Raw genomic sequence first — 17,481 nt, 5'->3', positions numbered from 1 at the left:
TTAGTAGTTTAACACTGTACTGTACTTGCTTTGTCTCTTGCTACTGCCTGATTGCATACTTCTGGTTCCACCAAGAATGGTTTCACTTTTAAAGGTCAGTTCACAGTCTGAACAGTTATTTCTTGTTCATAGCTGGTCAGAATAGAAAAAGCAACAATATTAAAAAAGTTACTAAATGCTAGTTTTAAATAACCCATCAGTAAGGAGTGTAATTTTTCCTGGGAACTATAGAAACAATTCTCTTAAATGTTTGAATGAGAAATTTTTTTTTTTAACTAGTTACTGCCCAGAAATGTAGTTAGAATTTCTGGTACAAAAATCAGAATGTTCTCCAGATAAATAGTATATTCACTTACCACAAACCTCTAAAAAAGCCCTAGCAGTTTGACAGAACAGGTTGTCCATTTACCTTAGATTACTATGACAAAATTCAAGGTTAAGGAGAGGGAACTGGTTTGAATCATTAAAAGTATATTTAAAAATTGAGTGATTGAGAAAGTCAGAAATACTAAAGCCTCCTTCTGTGCCCAGACACTTGCCAAAAATATCAGTATAAAATGTCTTTTGGATGCAAGCAGGACTGAACAAGAACCACACAAATGCCATGACATGACAGGTGTTTATTCCCCTTATTTTTATCCATAGCAATAAAGCTTACAATAGAATTATATCTTTGATAAAAGTGTACAAGATTTCAGTTATGGATTATTTCTCCATATAAAAAGGAAATTTTACTTAATTTCCTTAAATTTTTAATTTCACATTTCCAAGTAGTTACAAGGGGCTACAAAAATAAGTGATGCCATTATGCAAATACCCGCCACTGACTCCATGCTAAATTGTTAGCATATCTGTTTAGAAGTTACTTACACTTACGACATTCAGTTGGTCAAGACTACAGATGGCTTAGAGTATTGGGAAAATATTCTGAAATAAGTAGCAGTAAAGTGGTGTTTAAATGTTACCGACAAGTACATTTAGTAGCTATCATATCTTCATATTCTTTGTAGACTATAGAACCATCAGGCTCTATTGTCAAGACACTCAAGGGACTATATTCAGCAGGAATGCAAGAGGGCCTTGGAACAGAGGAGTCCAATTTCTCATATATGATGTTCTGTACCATTGTATGGACAGGTGAGCCATAACGATGCCCAACCACCCTTGGGCAGTCACCTTTGCAATATTGAGGGTTGTATCTGTGTGGTGCTATTATCCATTTGTCCCACTTTAGTTGGCTAAAACTTAGTCGAAAGTTGTGAAGCTCACATTCATTTTGGGGAAACAGGAATTGTTTGAAGTATTCACTCAAATTATAAGTTGGCGCAGATGGGTTCTCTTTCACATCTTCATCTCTTCGGTGGCGAGATGCCCTTTTATTCTGCATATTTTCTGTTCTGATTTCTTCCATGGAATCTGCAAGTGGATTATTTCTCCATCTGAACCACATTGGATTCTTCCTTCTATGTCTAAGGGAGTTCCACCTACGATAAGCTTGCTCACTGGTGTCATTTAGGTACAATAGAAGAGAAGGAGGCACCAATGCCGTATTAAAGGAATTTTCCTGTTGAGAGTTGTGGTGTTGATCATCTTTCAGACAAGTGAAATTTACAGCCATATGGATACTCCTCTTGTTAGAGGCAATTAGAGGCTGAAGAAAAGAGGTCACATCAATCTCAACCCATTTGTGTCTTCTGACTTTGAAGTGCAGATTAAAAGTAATTGACTGTGGTACGTTGGGGCACACTTTACCAGAAGGATCATTTTCCTCAACAGCTAAGTGGCACGTGCATGTAATGGCAGAAGAACTAAAAACTGATCTGTCAAAGGAGTAGAGCAAGACAGACTTGAGTAAATGCTCCAGTGCAGTAACGCGATCCAGATTGAAAAGCAGATCCACTGAGCGCAGGTCTTCTGAAAAAGGAAACAGTCTCTGTAGAGATTACACGGTTTTCAATAGAAATTGACAATGTGCATAATCAAACAGAAATAAGTCATTAAAAGGGGGGAAATAATTTAGACCCCAAAACTCAATTGAACTTAAATTTGATAGTTTGGCAGGGAATGTCCACAAGGATTCCAAAATCTTATTACTCTAAAGAAAATGCATCAATTTGCCAAAAAAAAACAAAAAAACAAAACACAAAAAACCCATACACCACTATACAAATTAACAAGTGGTGGATTGACCTGCTGGCTTCCCACATTGTTCCCACAGTTGCATCAACATTAGTGATACTTCATAAAAAAAAGGGGGGCAGGCAAAAATGTGTTTTGTTAGCTTAAGGAAAGAAGAATTGAAAGCTAAATATGGTAGCAGTGGCAGAGAAAAAAAAAAATCTTTGCAGGCTTAAGAGGTATTAGAAACTAGGAGTGAGGAGGAAGCTATACAAACAAGATTGTTGACAATGTCCTCTTAGTGTCAGTCACAGGGATACAGGAATTGCCTACTGGGTTAAACCCCTGGTTTATAGGTCTAACAGTCTTTCAGAGAGTTTCCAGTACTAGACCCTTCAGAAGATTGTGCAAGAAAACCTAAAATAAGTAGATGTGAGAAGATCTACCTCCATGAAAGTCATCCTAACCTGTTGTATTTAATCCCTTGGCTTTGAAGTTTTATAACCCTTCCACATTTTTCCCCCCATTAATTACAAACAACGCTGGATATTCTTATTCATATAGTATCCAGTCCCTCTGACTTTTGCTAAATTCTTGGCCTCCATGACATCCTGTGATAATGAGTGTTACAGTCTGGTTAGGCATTGCATGGAAAAGTATTTCCTGTGTTCAGCTTTCAATTTGCTACCTTTCAATTTCTTTAACTGTCTCCTTTTTCTTGTATTATGAAACAGGGCGACCAGATGCTCCTGATCGCTCTTTTCGATCCCATTTGTTATTTTGAATACTTTTATCATGTTCCCCTTTTACTCGTCTGCTTTCTAAGGTAAAGAATTCAAGTTGTTTCATTTGGAGCATTTTTCCATGCTACTAATCATTGTTCGCCTTCTCTGAACCTCCTCTAATTCTGCAACTTTATTTTTGAGGTAGAATATATGCAGTACTGGTCTCCTTAAGTGAGGGCTTTACTATTTAGTGTAGCTGCTCACAGTATTTCATGCTATTCTCCATTCCACTAAACCTAAAACTGTTTGCTTTTTTTAGCATAGCTTCACATTGAAATGGTGAGTTAGTTCAAGTTTAGCCACCTAAATCACTGTAACATAGAAGACATCTTAAAAGGAGACATCCATAATTAGTTTTTGCTTTTAAGCATTACATTACCATGCTACACAGGGGATTTTATAGCAATGTACCTAAAACAGTACTTTGGCTGCAGTTTATGTGGCAGGTCATAATCAATAAATCTAATTGCTTTTATTAAATCTCATCTTACAGAGCACTTTGCCTTAAAATATATTGTGAAGATTTACATCTGTAGCCAGACTTTTTTTTATGGATGGAGAACCCCTGAGTCAGAGTTGAAGTAACGTGTCCACAGCCATATATGTCGGATTAGAAATCAAGAATTGCTGGTTGCCAGTCTTGTGATCAGACCACATCTTTCATCCTACCCTATACCATCATTTTCTCCTTGAAGCTTCCCAGCTGCATCAGTTTGTTAGCCCTGAAATTAACTCATCTGTAGTCATGCTTTGCAAATATGGCTATTCATGGAGTGGGGGAAGGGAATGGTTCTTCTCTGGTAGAAAGTACAGGGGAAACAGTGGACTAATTTGGAAAAGTCCTCTTGTAATGGGATCCCAACACATCATTAATAAGATCTCGTTACTGAGAAATCTCACTTGCAGATTGTGTAAAATGCAGAATTTAAAAGTCAGTAAAAGGACAAAAGCTATCCAGCAGATTTTAGTTATTTTTTTTCCTGCTTTACTCAAAGGGTGCAAAAAAGATCAGAGTTAACCTTAAAATGACCATCCTGGATTGTGCTAAAATGAGCTAGGAGTAAGCATCAATATAGCTTTGGATGTGGGTATTATGTAGGTTCAAAGGCCTAAATTATGGAGAAGCTGGCCTAAATGCCATTTAAGGAGAGGCAGATTATGGAAAAGCCCATTCAATGCAAGGGAAGAGTCATTCAGTAGATTTAACAGTTAATACCTCTGTAGAGACTAGGGGTTTCTTTATTCTACCCCATTGAAAGAAAGGGGAAAAAGCATCTTAATTACCCCTCCCCCAAAACACCTACCTTTTATTTGGTCCCTGTGGTGGTGCTTGCACTCAGCACATGGAGTAAGGAGCCAGACAGTGTTATAGAGGTGACTTTTGTTGGCTTTTGGGATCCCTTCTTTTGTGGCAGACATCTTATATAACCTCTTCATATACCTAAGGGCTCTGGAATCTGGTTGGAGTCTTGAGGCCTCACTTTCCCAACTGTGAGGTCTCTGGTCAGACAGCACCTTGAGAAGGGGTGGCAGGAGGGCATAGCCATTTCTCACTCCCGGTGGCAGTAGCAACACTGGAGGTAGCTCAAGGGGCTCATCCTCAGGAACAAGCAACAGCTCAGGGGTCCTCTCAGACACTACCTCATTCCTAGAACTGGGGGAACACAGAGCAACAGAAGAAAGCAATCTGATAAAGTAATAGAAACAGATGAAGATTCTCCAGGGAATTACCATGATGCTGGAGGTCATAGCAGAAAAACCCTCTCCCCATGACAGGTTATATCCTAGAAGAGAAAAAGAACCAACCCTGGCCTCTTAAATATATTTCAGGTGTGAGTGGGAAGGAAGCATCTCTCTGATTACACCAAAGGGAGCGACCTACAGCTAGAGAGTGAATCCAAGTGGCCATTTGAGTTCAGGCTAGAATCTTTGCACATGTAGGCATTTTGGAAACAAGCACCCCACTCTCACAGTTTACCCACTTTCACATGGAAACCATTATTAATTATAAAAGGTGGTAATTAATTAGCATGTTTATCCTCTCTAGCTTCCAAAAGAGACCACAAGAAATGATGGTTGAATAATGGTTATTCTGGCTGTAGTTACCGCCCCAAAGCAACTTTGTGATTCTAACATAGCTGTGACATTCAAACGTGTTTTTACCACAGTAATGATGCCCACCCAAAGGTAACTGTTAAAAAAACCTCAGTGATAATCTTTTAATGAGCTGGTAAGAAAAAGGTTCCTGTAGAAAGACTGAAATTGGGTTTCTTACAGTACCACAGCTGAGATAATGGGGAATAGGAGAAGAAGAAGGAAGTAGAGGGAAAGGTTCAGAGTAACTGGGTGAAACAGGAAACAAGAGTCCTTCATGAATAATTCTTTAATTTGAAATCTGATGTTTAGCTACTCTGGTACACTCTGGGCATGGTATGAATGCGTTCTATAGGTAGATCTCTCTGGTGATCTAAGTAGTGATAGTATACTAGTCATGAGAGGGACTAAAAGTGAACACACTGTGTTCTAAGCGTGGGTCTCTGAGATAGAAATGTCTGAATTCCTATCCCTACTCGCCCTGTTAACTTCTTGTGTGATCTTTGGCATTTAGGGTGGAAAGCACATTTGAACAAGGGTATTTAGATACTATATTCCTGTTTTTAGGCACCACTGTGATCCACAAACCCCACTCAGCTTCTGCCTAACCCAGTAGGCACCCAAACTCACTCGGTGTCACGGTTATTTCCTGTTGGTATGTACAGCCTCACTCTAGGCACCTGAGCTTGTGCACTACTGCCTTATGATACGTATCAAGACACCGTCTCCTGACTAAGCCCCAGAGTGATTCACACACTGGGAAAGAGGCATTCAGCTAAAGATCTGTGCACACCTACTGGATCAGGACCCTCAGGCAAGTTCACATAAAATCTGCTCAGCTCTCATTACATGAGATTTTCACTGAGCTGAGCAGATTCCAGAAAAATATTTCCAGCTACATTTAATTTTGTAATAGGGCTGCATCATAAATGCATACATTTAGAATGTAGTTCTCATGTTTGTGGCAACTATTATATAAATCAACAGGAATAAAATAAACAGTTTAATATATTTAATGTGTGGTTGTAAACAACTAAGATGTACTCCAATATATACAGTAGAAAACTTGTACTTTTCTGTCAGTTTATAATGAATGAGCCAAATTCAGACATGGGTTGTGTGGGTACAACTCCACTGATGTCAATGACCCATTTAACCCAGGCCTGATCTTGGCTCAATATATTTAAAACAAAACAGAAAACTCACTAGTAATACCTGAGATAATTAAAAATAAATGAATGTTAAAAATCTTACTTCTTTTCCCCCATGGATACTATTTGTTTCTGTTTTGTAAGTCACCTATTGTAGTTTTATTCCCAGCCAGTTTCCCTTTATCATAAATCTGCCCTGGCTCAGCACTGTGATGTCTATGTTGGAAACACTGAAGGCAAATGTTTAATTCCAAACAGAGTTTTTTGCATTTAAATTACAATAAAAACAAAATAAAAAAAATCCTTGCTCTGACAAAACCAATTTTTTTCCCCTTAACTACCTGATCGTGCCAATAGAAGTATTAATTAAAGTGTAAAGTCACTGATTTATAGCTATCATTTGCTGTTAACATGCTTCTTGCCTTTGACTTCTCTGCAGATACTAATACCAATCTTAGAGATATGGAATAGAAAAGTAATTGCGGGTATAGTGCCCTCAGATTACCTTTCAATCCCTAAGTAAAGCCCTTCTACCTCCAATCTGAAATCTAGGCATCCAAATAAGTAGGGTGCTTTTCGATCACTGCCGGCTATCTATGGAATGTGTTCCTAGGGACCTCTGCTAGACCACTGTTGATTACTTCTGGAATGTATAGAGCTGCCCGTTGCTGAACATGTCTAATTGGGATTTTTTTTGTTTTATTAGGATACTACCTGAGAGAATCTCCTTTCTTGTCAGTTGTTTTTAATTAGAGCCATGTTATCAGTAGTGTGGTAAAATGTCACCCCATCGTTTAACTTTCCTATCTCACTGTTTCCAAGAAAGGAGAACTAGCTCAGAGAAAGCTTAATTAACTTACAAAATGTCAGGCTGGCATACTTTCACTCAGATTGGAAGGTTAATTATAAAACTGATCAGAATTATATTCAGCTAACCCTCTATATACCAGAATAATGTAACCTTGTTTCTTTTGCCTGCTCACATCTGATCAGGTTATGATAAGAGGAGAGCACTGCCACTTCTAAGGTCAGTTAAAATTTAAAAATTTTATTTTATAGGTTAGTTTACACTTCCATACTTTAAATAGCATCCATCAACCAACATGCTAGCCTCAAACCACTCCAACAATTCTTAACTTCTAGGTACTGACATAATAATAAATCTTTTACTATAATTCTAGATAGTGGATCCTAGTCAAATCTCAGATATTCTTATGCACACACTGCACTGTGAGATGAGAGGGGTTTAAAAAGATACATATTTAAAACTGTAGCTGTCAGGTGGACTGGATGGCTCAAGGAAGTAGTGATGAGCTATAGAGGCTTATATACCTAGGTTACAGGTGTGAATCTAGACCTAGGCAGAGGTGCCCTGAAAATTGCCATTGTTTGGTGGCCTGTGTGAAATGAGTTGCCCTTCCGGTGGTCAAGTGTCCCAGTCACCAAAATACACCATGTATATTAATTGGCCCCTTTGTTAGCAGTCCTGAAAGAGAAGACATGGACTGAATGGACCATATGGTGTGGTTGCACTGTCACCTTTTTTCCAATTTCCACCAATGCACTACCCAAGGTGCAGCTCCATTGATGGCAGCAACAGTGAATATAAACTACAGCTGGCATTTTAACCATTGTGTTGTCTAACCATGTTCATAGCAGGTCTAGATCACATGGAGTCAGATTTTCAAAAGATCTAGGGATTACATTTTCAAGTATTCAGTACCCACAATTGGGACTAGATTTTCAAAAGTGCTTAGAGCACAGCAACTCCCTAGTCTGATTTTTAAGAAGCATATATCTACTAGGCTGAACTCTTTTGACAGTCTGGCCTTCGTCTCTCCCCAATCCCCACAAGTGGGAGCTGAGCTTTTTTGAAAATCTGGCCCATAATATCACAGGCATTTTCAGCAGTGTTGCCATGGTCATGGCTTCCTGAGGAGGCAGCCATAATTTAGGGCAGCCCTTGGATTGTCTGCTTCATCCAGTGGGCTGCACTTGTGTCATGGAGTCATTGGGCGATGTACTGGAACTATTCCATATGGAGCCAGTCAGGATTCTGGGGTAGCATGCCTCCTCTCTCTGAGCATACTGTCACCAGGGCAAGAAGTTTACACAGCTTCGACCTTCCTGGATCTGGCCCCGAAGCATTCAGCATCCCTTTCCACACCGTGCACTTCCCACAGTGAGTCCGCCTGGGTGGGGCTCCTAGGGAAGCCAAAGGGCCCTGCACCCCAACTCTGCAGTCAGCAGTGATTCTCAGCCAGCGTAAAACAGAAGGTTTATTAGTTGACAGGAACACAGCGTAGAACAGAACTTGTCAGCACAGAAATCAGTGACTTTCAGCCAAGTCCATCTTGGGGGACCCGGGCCAGACCCCCTGGACTTCCCCATCTCAGTCCCAAAAAATGCAGTCCCCCAGCTTCCAGCAACCCCACCTCCAACCCGCCCATTGCTCCTCCTCCTGGCCTTTGTCTCCTGGTCGCATCCCCCTCTTGGGTCTCAGGTTACGAAGGGCATCGGCTGTTGTCTACACGTAGAGTTGGGCAGCCTCACCTGCCGGAGGGCCTCAGCGAAAGTCACACACCCAATGCCCATCACCTAAGCATTGGTTCAATACACAGGGAAACTGAGGTATACGCAGTATTAGTATAGGACAGTAAGACTACATGCAACATAACAAGGTGAATAAAACTCCACTTCATCACAACTTGTCCCTGGAACAGCCCAGGAAAGAGGATGCAAAGATGGTCTCAAAATCGCCATGGGGCTTTCTCCCACAGAGCTGCAAGTTCTGTAAGAAGTGCAGCACAGAATGTCATCTATTAGCAGATCACTGTAAAGGAAACTTACACTGCTGCTGACCACGTTATAGCCATTCTGTGCACAAGTAGAGGGCTTCAGTCTCTGGTAATTAGTGTGTATTATTGTGGTGTGTGGAGCTTTTAAGATCTGTTGTAACGGTGGTTACTGCAACCTAAATGCCTACAACATTCTGGAGGCAGGATTCAAAGAGACTGGTCACCTGGAAGCAGCTGAATATGGACAGTGAACCAAAAAGAATAATAATAAATGATACGTGAGGCTAGATGTGGCTTGAAATCAAGGACATCTCTCCCTATGCTAATGGTTCATTTGGCTATTGTTCTTATCTAACTAAAGTCATCATTGCAGTTAACTGAAAAAGGCATGCTTAGTTACTGGAGACATGACATTCATGAGCACTAAATTACTAAGAGAAGAAAACTGAAACACGGAGGGAAGTGCTTTAAAAAAGTTAGCAGACTATAATTAACTTTGTCAGTAAGTGCAAGATTAAGATCTTGTAAAATATGTTTGTTTTTTACAAAAACTGAACCCAACAAAAATATTTCCATTATTATTTTTTTTAAATTTCCAGTTCATCAGGTGTCTTCATTTAAAGAAAGACATATTGCCCTGCAGCTTTTGCAACAAAGGGCCCTGATCCTCCTGTCACTCATGCAGATTCAGTGGAGCCTCATTGCGGTCAATGGAGCTCTGCCTTGGCACAAGGGTTTGCCCCTTGCATGTGGTTACATGCGGTTTGTGTCCAAAAAGAACATGAAAAGTGAAACTGATTATAAACAAAAGTTATACTGACAAATGACTTTCTTTGCCCAAGATCAGAGAAAGGCCAAAATTAAATAAACAGCATGTGGTCCATATAATTTTGGACCTGTAGAATAAAGGATTTTAAAAAACACTATTTTAAAAAAATAATAGACTGTATTTTTTTGTTTTAATACTTGTAAGGTGTTATTAGTAACATGGAGAAGAAAGGTTTGTTTACAACATATGATGTGAAAAGTTCTCTTTTGAGTTGAAAGTTTCTCTTTACAAATATGTCAACTAAAAACCAGTAGAATAACATACAAAGTATTTCAAAAGTCTGATCCATGCGTATCTAAATATGCCATCAGTATAGGGGAGTGAGGATTAAGAGCAAGTAGTTTCCCTACCCAGAGGGATCACAGACTGTATTGCCTATGCTCTCCTCCCACTGACATCTGGATTGAAGACTTCCTTCATTTCCCTTAAGTTTAATAGTCTTTCAGCATCTGACCGAGGGGATGTGAGAAACGGAGGTGAAGCAAGATGTGAGCTCTTAATACAAAGAAAATGGAAAAGAGTAGAATTTATGGGTTATAACAATTTTACTTCTAAAAGAACAAGCAGATATTCCTCCAAAGAAACTTGCTTCTTCCTCAAAGTCTATCCATATTAAAGGGTCACGCTCAAGTTAAAAAAAAACATTTTTAAAAAACCCTCTGAGTCTGATCCAGCAGACACATCTGTTATTACTAATGTTGTTTTTATCAGGAGTGATTCAACCGCAGTCAGTGGGATTAGACCTGGTAGTAAGCACTATGGCCATATTATACATTTGCAGGTTCAGGTGCAAACATCTTTAACTAGGATAGTAACAAGAGCTTAGATTATTAAAACTGAAAAAAAAGATGCAAATACTTTTTGCCACTTATGCTCATTGTTTAGGTTTTCCATGATAATGGACTAGTGAGCTTCCCTTTTGTTCTAGTCGATTTCAGTTTCTGGTTTTCCTGCACTAGTGCAATGTTGAAAAGTTTGGATGGTAAACATAACAGAGGAATGTATGTTTCTTTAAAAGAATGGACTTGAACAGTCATAGAAACAATTTTGCTGGACTGAAGTTGTGTAAATAGCTGGATCTCTTTCCCTGCAAGCAGTCATGCATTGCTTAACTCTTATTCAAGTGAGTAGTCCTACTGAAGTAAAAGGGACTACTTACATGAGTCGTCACTCATATGCATGAGTGTTTGTGATATTGAGGCATTGGAGTTTTTTAAATAAAACTCAAAATCTAAGCCAAAGTAGAGTTGATCCTGTCCCTTTAAAAAAATCCACACCATTTTTAGACTATTATCTGGTCTTCCAATGCATTACATATTTTAAATGTTTTGCTCTGTCTTTTATTAAATTTAAGATTCTTGGGACAGGAACCATGTCTTCCTATATTTTTTTCATCAAGAAGCACACTAACGACACTGGTCAGTAAGTTCTTCTGCTAATAATTTTTAAATTCCTGTAAATGAGAACTGAGGAATGTGCGGCTTTGCCTGGTAGTTAGGTACTGAGGTTTGTTTGTTTCCACAAGAGAGCAAAAGCATGAGTCACAGGTACAGATGTTATGCCATGATAAACAAGGGTTTTAATTCTAGCTCACTGAGCCGATTCAGTGGACTTTGAAACGCAAGAAATGTCAGGTGCTTTCTGCAGAGTCCATTAATATTGTCTATAGAAGCTTAACTTACTACATCCCCACAAACGTCGTAATCATGCTGTTGCTATACAGATGTGAGCAGTGGCAATTTTCAAAGAAATGTGTGTTTAGAAATAAAAGGAGAAATATTTCTTTGTTACTTATGACAGCTCATTGTTACCATAAACACCAAAAGATTTTGATGCTCTATTTGTTTACAGAAATAGCACGCTTTTGTGGCCACTAAAATAAGAGCAATTAGTTACTATCCCAGGTAAATGAAGTCAATGAGTGCAAAAAGTAAGGTCATAGGGCTCAATCTTAAATACCTGCTACCTATCAGTCAAGGATAGCCAAAGGATGGTCCCTTGAGTCTGTAATCACAACCCTTCCTAGTGTTCTGGACCCTCTAGGTGTGATAGTTGCTCCTCTGTCATTTTGCGGAAGACTCGATTTCTTTTGTGTTTCCACCTGCGACAATGTAAGATTAATTGTCATTTTGTTTAGTTACCTTCAGTGTTTGGGGAGGCAGACTGGCTAGGTTCTTTCCATCTCTAACTTCTGTGATTGTTTCTTTCCAGAGTCTGGCTATAACTGATTACCCTAGAGAAGGTTGGGAGATTAGTACTGAAGCTTCATAAAAATAATTTGCAGTCATATGGTATCATCTGAGGATCTGAGATAACTAATGTTAATTATTTAACCAGATTGAGCCAGGAAGTATAGCTGGAGAAACTGAGTCATAAAGAGGTCATGTGGCTTGCCTCGAGTCACACAGAGAGAGAGCTGAGAATAAAAAAAATAAATGAAGTTTTGACTCCCATTCCCTGCTCTGACTACTAGACTAAGGTACCATTATATTCCCAACATCCTCTACCCAATGCTTTAAAAGAATTATATACAATGGTACCTAACAGACTTTTCAAATGTTAATGAATATGGTAGCCACAGTTGAACTTACATTGTTCACAGCAGGTATCTCTTCTTTCCTGTATATATCTGCTTAAAGTTACAAGGTCTAAATGATCTAATAGTCCTTTTTCATCACAAATATTTAGATTTACTAACAATAAGATTTTAAGTTAATTCCTCATGTTTAGCAGTCTACTGACTTCTATATTGGATAAGGATCTGCTCACCAATGGCAAAGTCTCTCCTCTAATTTGTTGTGTTATTTACGTGTATGTAAACATATCTTCTGTAGCTCTTTACATCACTGAAAGCACTGTACAAATATTAACAGATACACAAAATATCATGGGTTATTATGATTCCACACTTTACATATAACAAAATTGTGGCACACAGGGAGGCAAAATGACTTGCCAAAGGGTGCATAGAAAGTTAGTGCAAAGCTGGGATTGAACTCCAGAGTTTCTGGCACCCATTTGTTTGTTCAGCCCATATTGCCTACCTGTCACTTTGTCTAGAATTACTGTAAATTCTTGACCAAAATAACATTTACAATAAATGACCTTGTGGGCACTTTGGACAGAGTAATCAATTGTATTGTTGATTCAATAGTTTTGTTTAGTGACATAATAAGTGATAGTATGGGAAGAGTTTCACTTTATACTGTTGTGAAAACATATGATTAGCAAGAAGGTGCTTGGCAGTTTCAGTCACTGAAAACCAGAAGAAACTTTGTCCTCTGATACTAGACTGTCAATAGCAGTATGGGTATAAGTGTGTTGTCTTTATCAAACCTCTTCAGTTTTACAACAGTGGAGGTGTGTGTTTCCAAAGTATGTTTTTACACAGCTCTTCAATATCAAGGGCTTAATTCACATCTCAGTTACATTGTACTTTACTACTGAAATTCATTAAGGAAGACTGTGGGATACTCCACGTTAAGGCAGTTCATTAGACTGCTATATTTTTAGCTTGTTAAGCAAAAATCACATGAAATCTAACAGCTCTTTCCGTGTTGGGAATCAGATACTAATTTTAAAATAATGAGAATTTAGTGCTTCTGAAAAATAACAGATTGACAGCTGCAGAGAACAGTTCTCTATCCACACAACAGTTACTGCAGCAGTTCCAGCTCCCTGAAGCATCCCTGTCCTGGAGGGACCATTACTATTCAAAGTATTTCTAGACTGCATATCCCCATAGAATCCATGCACTGAAAAGCATAAAAAGATACAGAAGTTTCATTTCCAGGCCCATTTACTCCTTGGCTTGTCTGCAAGGACCAACAACTAGTGGTGACATGGACACCTGTCCACTAGGAACTAGATTGAGGTCACAGACTCATTTCACCACAAGCCACTGAATAACTATCATAGCATAACATCTTTCAGTCATTTTCAACCCTTAGACTGATTTGAACCAGCTACTTAGGGCGAAAGGCTCTGTGAACATTTACTAATACTATTGGCCATCCAGTCCCATAGAAAGTTATTCTTTTAGTGTAATGGGACTTTTATTAAAGTAGAGTTTCTGTAGTTCATCCACTGAACTTGCATTAGTTAAATGTGCTAGTCCCTCAACCTGTGTGCACTAAAAATGTAATAGAGTGAGATGGATTTTGTGAAAGTTGTATCTACCAAATATTTCTGTTTGGAGTCCTAGATATACTCAGAAGAGGTGAACGTGCTCCCACTGGGTACTGTGGTGCTCTGGAGAGATCCCCTCTGTATTCCCTAGATCCCCTCTGTATTCCTGCCTAGAACTTTGGAACAAAAGAAGTAGAGAATGGTCCGCAAAGAATCCGTTACAGTGTTATGTAAAAGCCTAAGTGGAAGAGGAGGACGCTGGGTAAATTTTGGGCAGATACCCATCCTATTCACCTGTTTGCTCTTAAACACTGAACCTTAGTGCATTGACCAAAGACTCCCAGCTACTTAGGCTGCATTAGATGTGCATGACAGAGGAAATTGTGCCCTTTTGGATTGTTTACAATTGCACTCATTCACTCTGTTTAAGCAGAGTTGCTAAAGAAGGAGTTGTGCCAGGTCCTGCCGTTGAGCTGGGAGTTTATTCTGCTTCTCACAGGACGCCACTGGAAGATGCAGCATTGTACTTCTTGGGAACTGGTAGTGCTTAGAGACCTTTTCCTTCAGCACTTGTATTATCTTCAACATAATAAGTTTGTTTTCCTGTTGTCAACCCCTAATGACTTAGACAGAGAGCTTTTCCCCCTGGGTATCTTCACCAAAAGGAAAGCAGCTCTTTTTTTTAGATATAGCAATTGTGTATATGTAAAAGAGTGGCAAAAGCTGCAAGCGAGGCCCATCAGTGGAAGCTTCACGGTGTATGTGTTTTGATTCTGACTCAGTATGATGTTTATCCACTGTTGTGAATTGGCGCCAATGACATCTTTGTGCTAGTTCTGCCTGTTTGCTTTCAGATAACCCTAGCCTTCAATGGTACCCATGCAATGCAACTCTTCTGTTCTACTAAATCAGTGGTTTTCAACCTTTTTTCACTTGCGGACCCCTAAAAAATTTAAAATGGAGGTGCGAACCCCTTTGGAAATCTTAGACATAGTCTGCGGACCCCCAGGGATCCGCGGACCACAGGTTGAAAACCACTGTACTAATTAATCTTCTAGGTTTTCCCAGTGAACATGGGACTGGGAGTCATTCATGATATTGTTAGTCTGTCAGCATTTCTTTTGTAGATTCCATTTATAAAAATTGGCTCTTGGTTGTAAATTCACATTAGATGTTTTTCATGTGCTAAGAATATATGTATTTCCCTAGCTGTGCTTTCATGTGCTTGTGCTCAAGGGATGCTCCCTGTTACCTTAAACTCTGCCATAAATTCAGATCGCACTGCTCCCAAAACAGAGTCCTTCATCTGAGCAAAGGGAAATGCTCAACTAGTTACTAGCAGTATCAGGACTGAGAGTCACAGTTCTTCCATTCTGATTTCATTCAGCATGGGCCTTATTATCTCTTAGTGTAGAGGTGGGCAAACTATGGCCTGTGGGCCACATCCGGCCCACGGGACCCTCCTGCCCGGCCCCTGAGCTCCTGGCCCGGGAGGCTAGCCCCCGGCCCTTCCCCGCTGTTCCCCCTCCCACGCTGCCTCAGCTCACAGCACAGCCGGTGCCATGCTCGGAGAGGGGGGGCTGCGAGCTCCTGGGGCAGTGCAGCTGCAGAGTCCGGCCTGACCCGGTGCTCTTTGCAGTGCAGCGTGGCTGTAGCGCCACCAGCCACCGGTGCTCCAGGCAGCACGGTAAGGGGGCAGGGAGCAGAGGGGGTTGGATAGAGGGCAGCAGAGTTTGAGGGGGTGGTCAGGGGCCGGGGGTGTGGATAGGGTTGGGGCGGTCAGAGGGCGGGAAACAGGAGGGTTGAATGGGGGCAGAGGTCCCGGGGGGCAGTCAGGAAGGATGGGGGGGGTTGGATGGGGCGGCAGGAGGCAGTCAGGGACAGGGAGAATGGGTGGTTGGTTGAGGCAGGGGTCCTGGGGAGGGTTTGGATGGGGCGGTGGGGGGCAGTCAGGGGTGGGGAGTCTGGGGGCGGTCAGGGGACAGGGAACAGGGGGTGGTGGATGGGGCAGGAGTCCCAGGCAATGTTCCCTCTAATTTTTGACAGGCCGTGTGCGCAAAAAATATCTTCTGTGCAAATTGTTGTGCTTCTGTGCAAATGTTTGTGCGTGTGGTGTTTCGCCGTGTGCTTGGGGTTTAGGATCTGTGTGTGTGCGCACGCGCACACGCACACAGCTTAGAGGGAACAGTGGTCCCAGGGGGGCCGTCAGGGGGCAAGAAGCAGGGGGGGTCGGATAGGGGGCAAGGGCTGGGCCATGCCTGGCTGTTTGGGGAGGCACAGCCTTCCCTAACTGGCCTTCCATCCAATTCTGGAAACCCGATGTGGCCCTCAGGCCAAAAAGTTTGCCCGCCCCTGTCTTAGTGGGATAATAAATCTGAGGATAAACACAGCAATTCTGCCATTGGATTTGTGGTGTATCCCACACCTGTAAGATGAATGCAAGCTGCAGTTAAATATTAATATATAAAAATTCCTATTAGTAACTTCAAACAGTCAGTGAAGTAATAAATCCAGGAGAGTTTCCATAGCATCATCTGTAGCTGACTGGGAAAAGAAAAATAATAATAAAAAGCTTTTCCACTTTTACGGAAGTGGCGCAGCTTATGGATTCCGAGGTTGCTCCTCCTTTAAGCCTTAACTGTCCGCCATCCAAAAGGAAAGCAATCTCTGTAGGAAGGCGCAAGCTCAGACTGGATGCTGTTAAGACGACAGCATAACAGAGCTGGGGCTAGACCACAACTTTCGGATCCACTGCTAAAGTCTGGGGCATTCAGTTCTGGGGATTTTAGTTTGGATCCATCTCAGCTTCTTAAGTAAAAGACAAATCACAGGAGGTTCCCCCTTTCGCTCTGCTCCATCTCTGCAGTGAAGGTGTTATGAATACCTGGCTGTCCTAGATACTGTTTCTGTACCTTGAAGATTATAACTGCCAGCTCAATCTTGACTAGTACTGTAATCAGTGGCATACATTGCCTGGTATTCTTTTGCCCAGTGTTGGCTGCTGTTTTCTTCCCCCCTTTTGCAGGAGGAGATCTGGGTCATGTTGAAATGCTTCTACTCCGACGCCAGAGCTGCAGGTTCATTATTCTAACCCCACCTCCCTTCATCTGATTGGACAGGGAGCCCTTCCAGTTACCTTTACGGTCTAAAAGTAGCGAGGGGAACCGCAGAAACTGGGAGAGTTTAATGTGTTGCTTCTAGCCTGCCTGTGTGAAGGAATAACAGCTACGTGCTGGCACTGCAAGGGAAACGGCATTGTCTGCACTAGCTAGTGACAAAGCCAAGCTCGCTCACGGGAAGCACAAAGGGAGCCTGGGCAAGTAGTGGGATGCAGGTAATTATGGTTGTTTGCGGCCAGGGCTCCGGGCTGTTGTGTCTTTGCAATCATTGTTGACAAAGCTGGGGACTGATCTGATGACCGCTCACGATGATGACCCAGCTATATTTATAACACTGATTGGTTCTAATTGCTGTAAATGTGGGTGCCCTTCGGGAGATAACTTGCCTTTGTGACGGTGAACGGAAACCTACAGAGCTAGATGAATTTAATGATGGGGGGGAGACCATTGATGTCATGA

General features: G+C 41.0%; 2 protein-coding genes across 9 annotated transcripts in view; one reads left to right on the top strand and one right to left on the bottom strand.

The window, feature by feature from the left end:
* Positions 1–603: 603 nt before the first annotated feature.
* GDF9 (growth differentiation factor 9) lies at positions 604–4,711 on the bottom strand. The gene is made up of 2 exons (XM_007063618.4): positions 4,208–4,711; positions 604–1,914 (listed from the first exon to the last, which is right to left on the bottom strand). Exons 1-2 carry the CDS (start codon positions 4,650–4,652, stop codon positions 962–964), a joined length of 1,398 nt encoding a protein of 465 aa, XP_007063680.2. The 5' UTR covers positions 4,653–4,711; the 3' UTR covers positions 604–961.
* Positions 4,712–4,944: 233 nt separating this feature from the next.
* SHROOM1 (shroom family member 1) overlaps positions 4,945–17,481 on the top strand; it is a 91,240-nt gene continuing 78,703 nt past the window's right edge. For 4 of the 8 annotated variants that reach the window (XM_007063619.4, XM_043552547.1, XM_043552542.1 and 1 more), the window contains exon 1: positions 17,054–17,237. The gene's annotated coding sequence lies outside the window, so the exon portion shown is untranslated. Of the gene's footprint in view, positions 5,091–17,052; positions 17,238–17,481 lie in introns of those variants that run through there. The other 4 variants (XM_043552548.1, XM_043552544.1, XM_043552546.1 and 1 more) reach the window with 4 other exon arrangements.

This window comes from Chelonia mydas, chromosome 8 (genome assembly GCF_015237465.2).
Source record: "Chelonia mydas isolate rCheMyd1 chromosome 8, rCheMyd1.pri.v2, whole genome shotgun sequence".
Taxonomy (NCBI): domain Eukaryota; kingdom Metazoa; phylum Chordata; order Testudines; family Cheloniidae; genus Chelonia; species Chelonia mydas.
The sequence above is the reverse complement of the archived record's forward strand: the minus strand, read 5'-3'. Positions and strand labels throughout refer to the sequence as shown.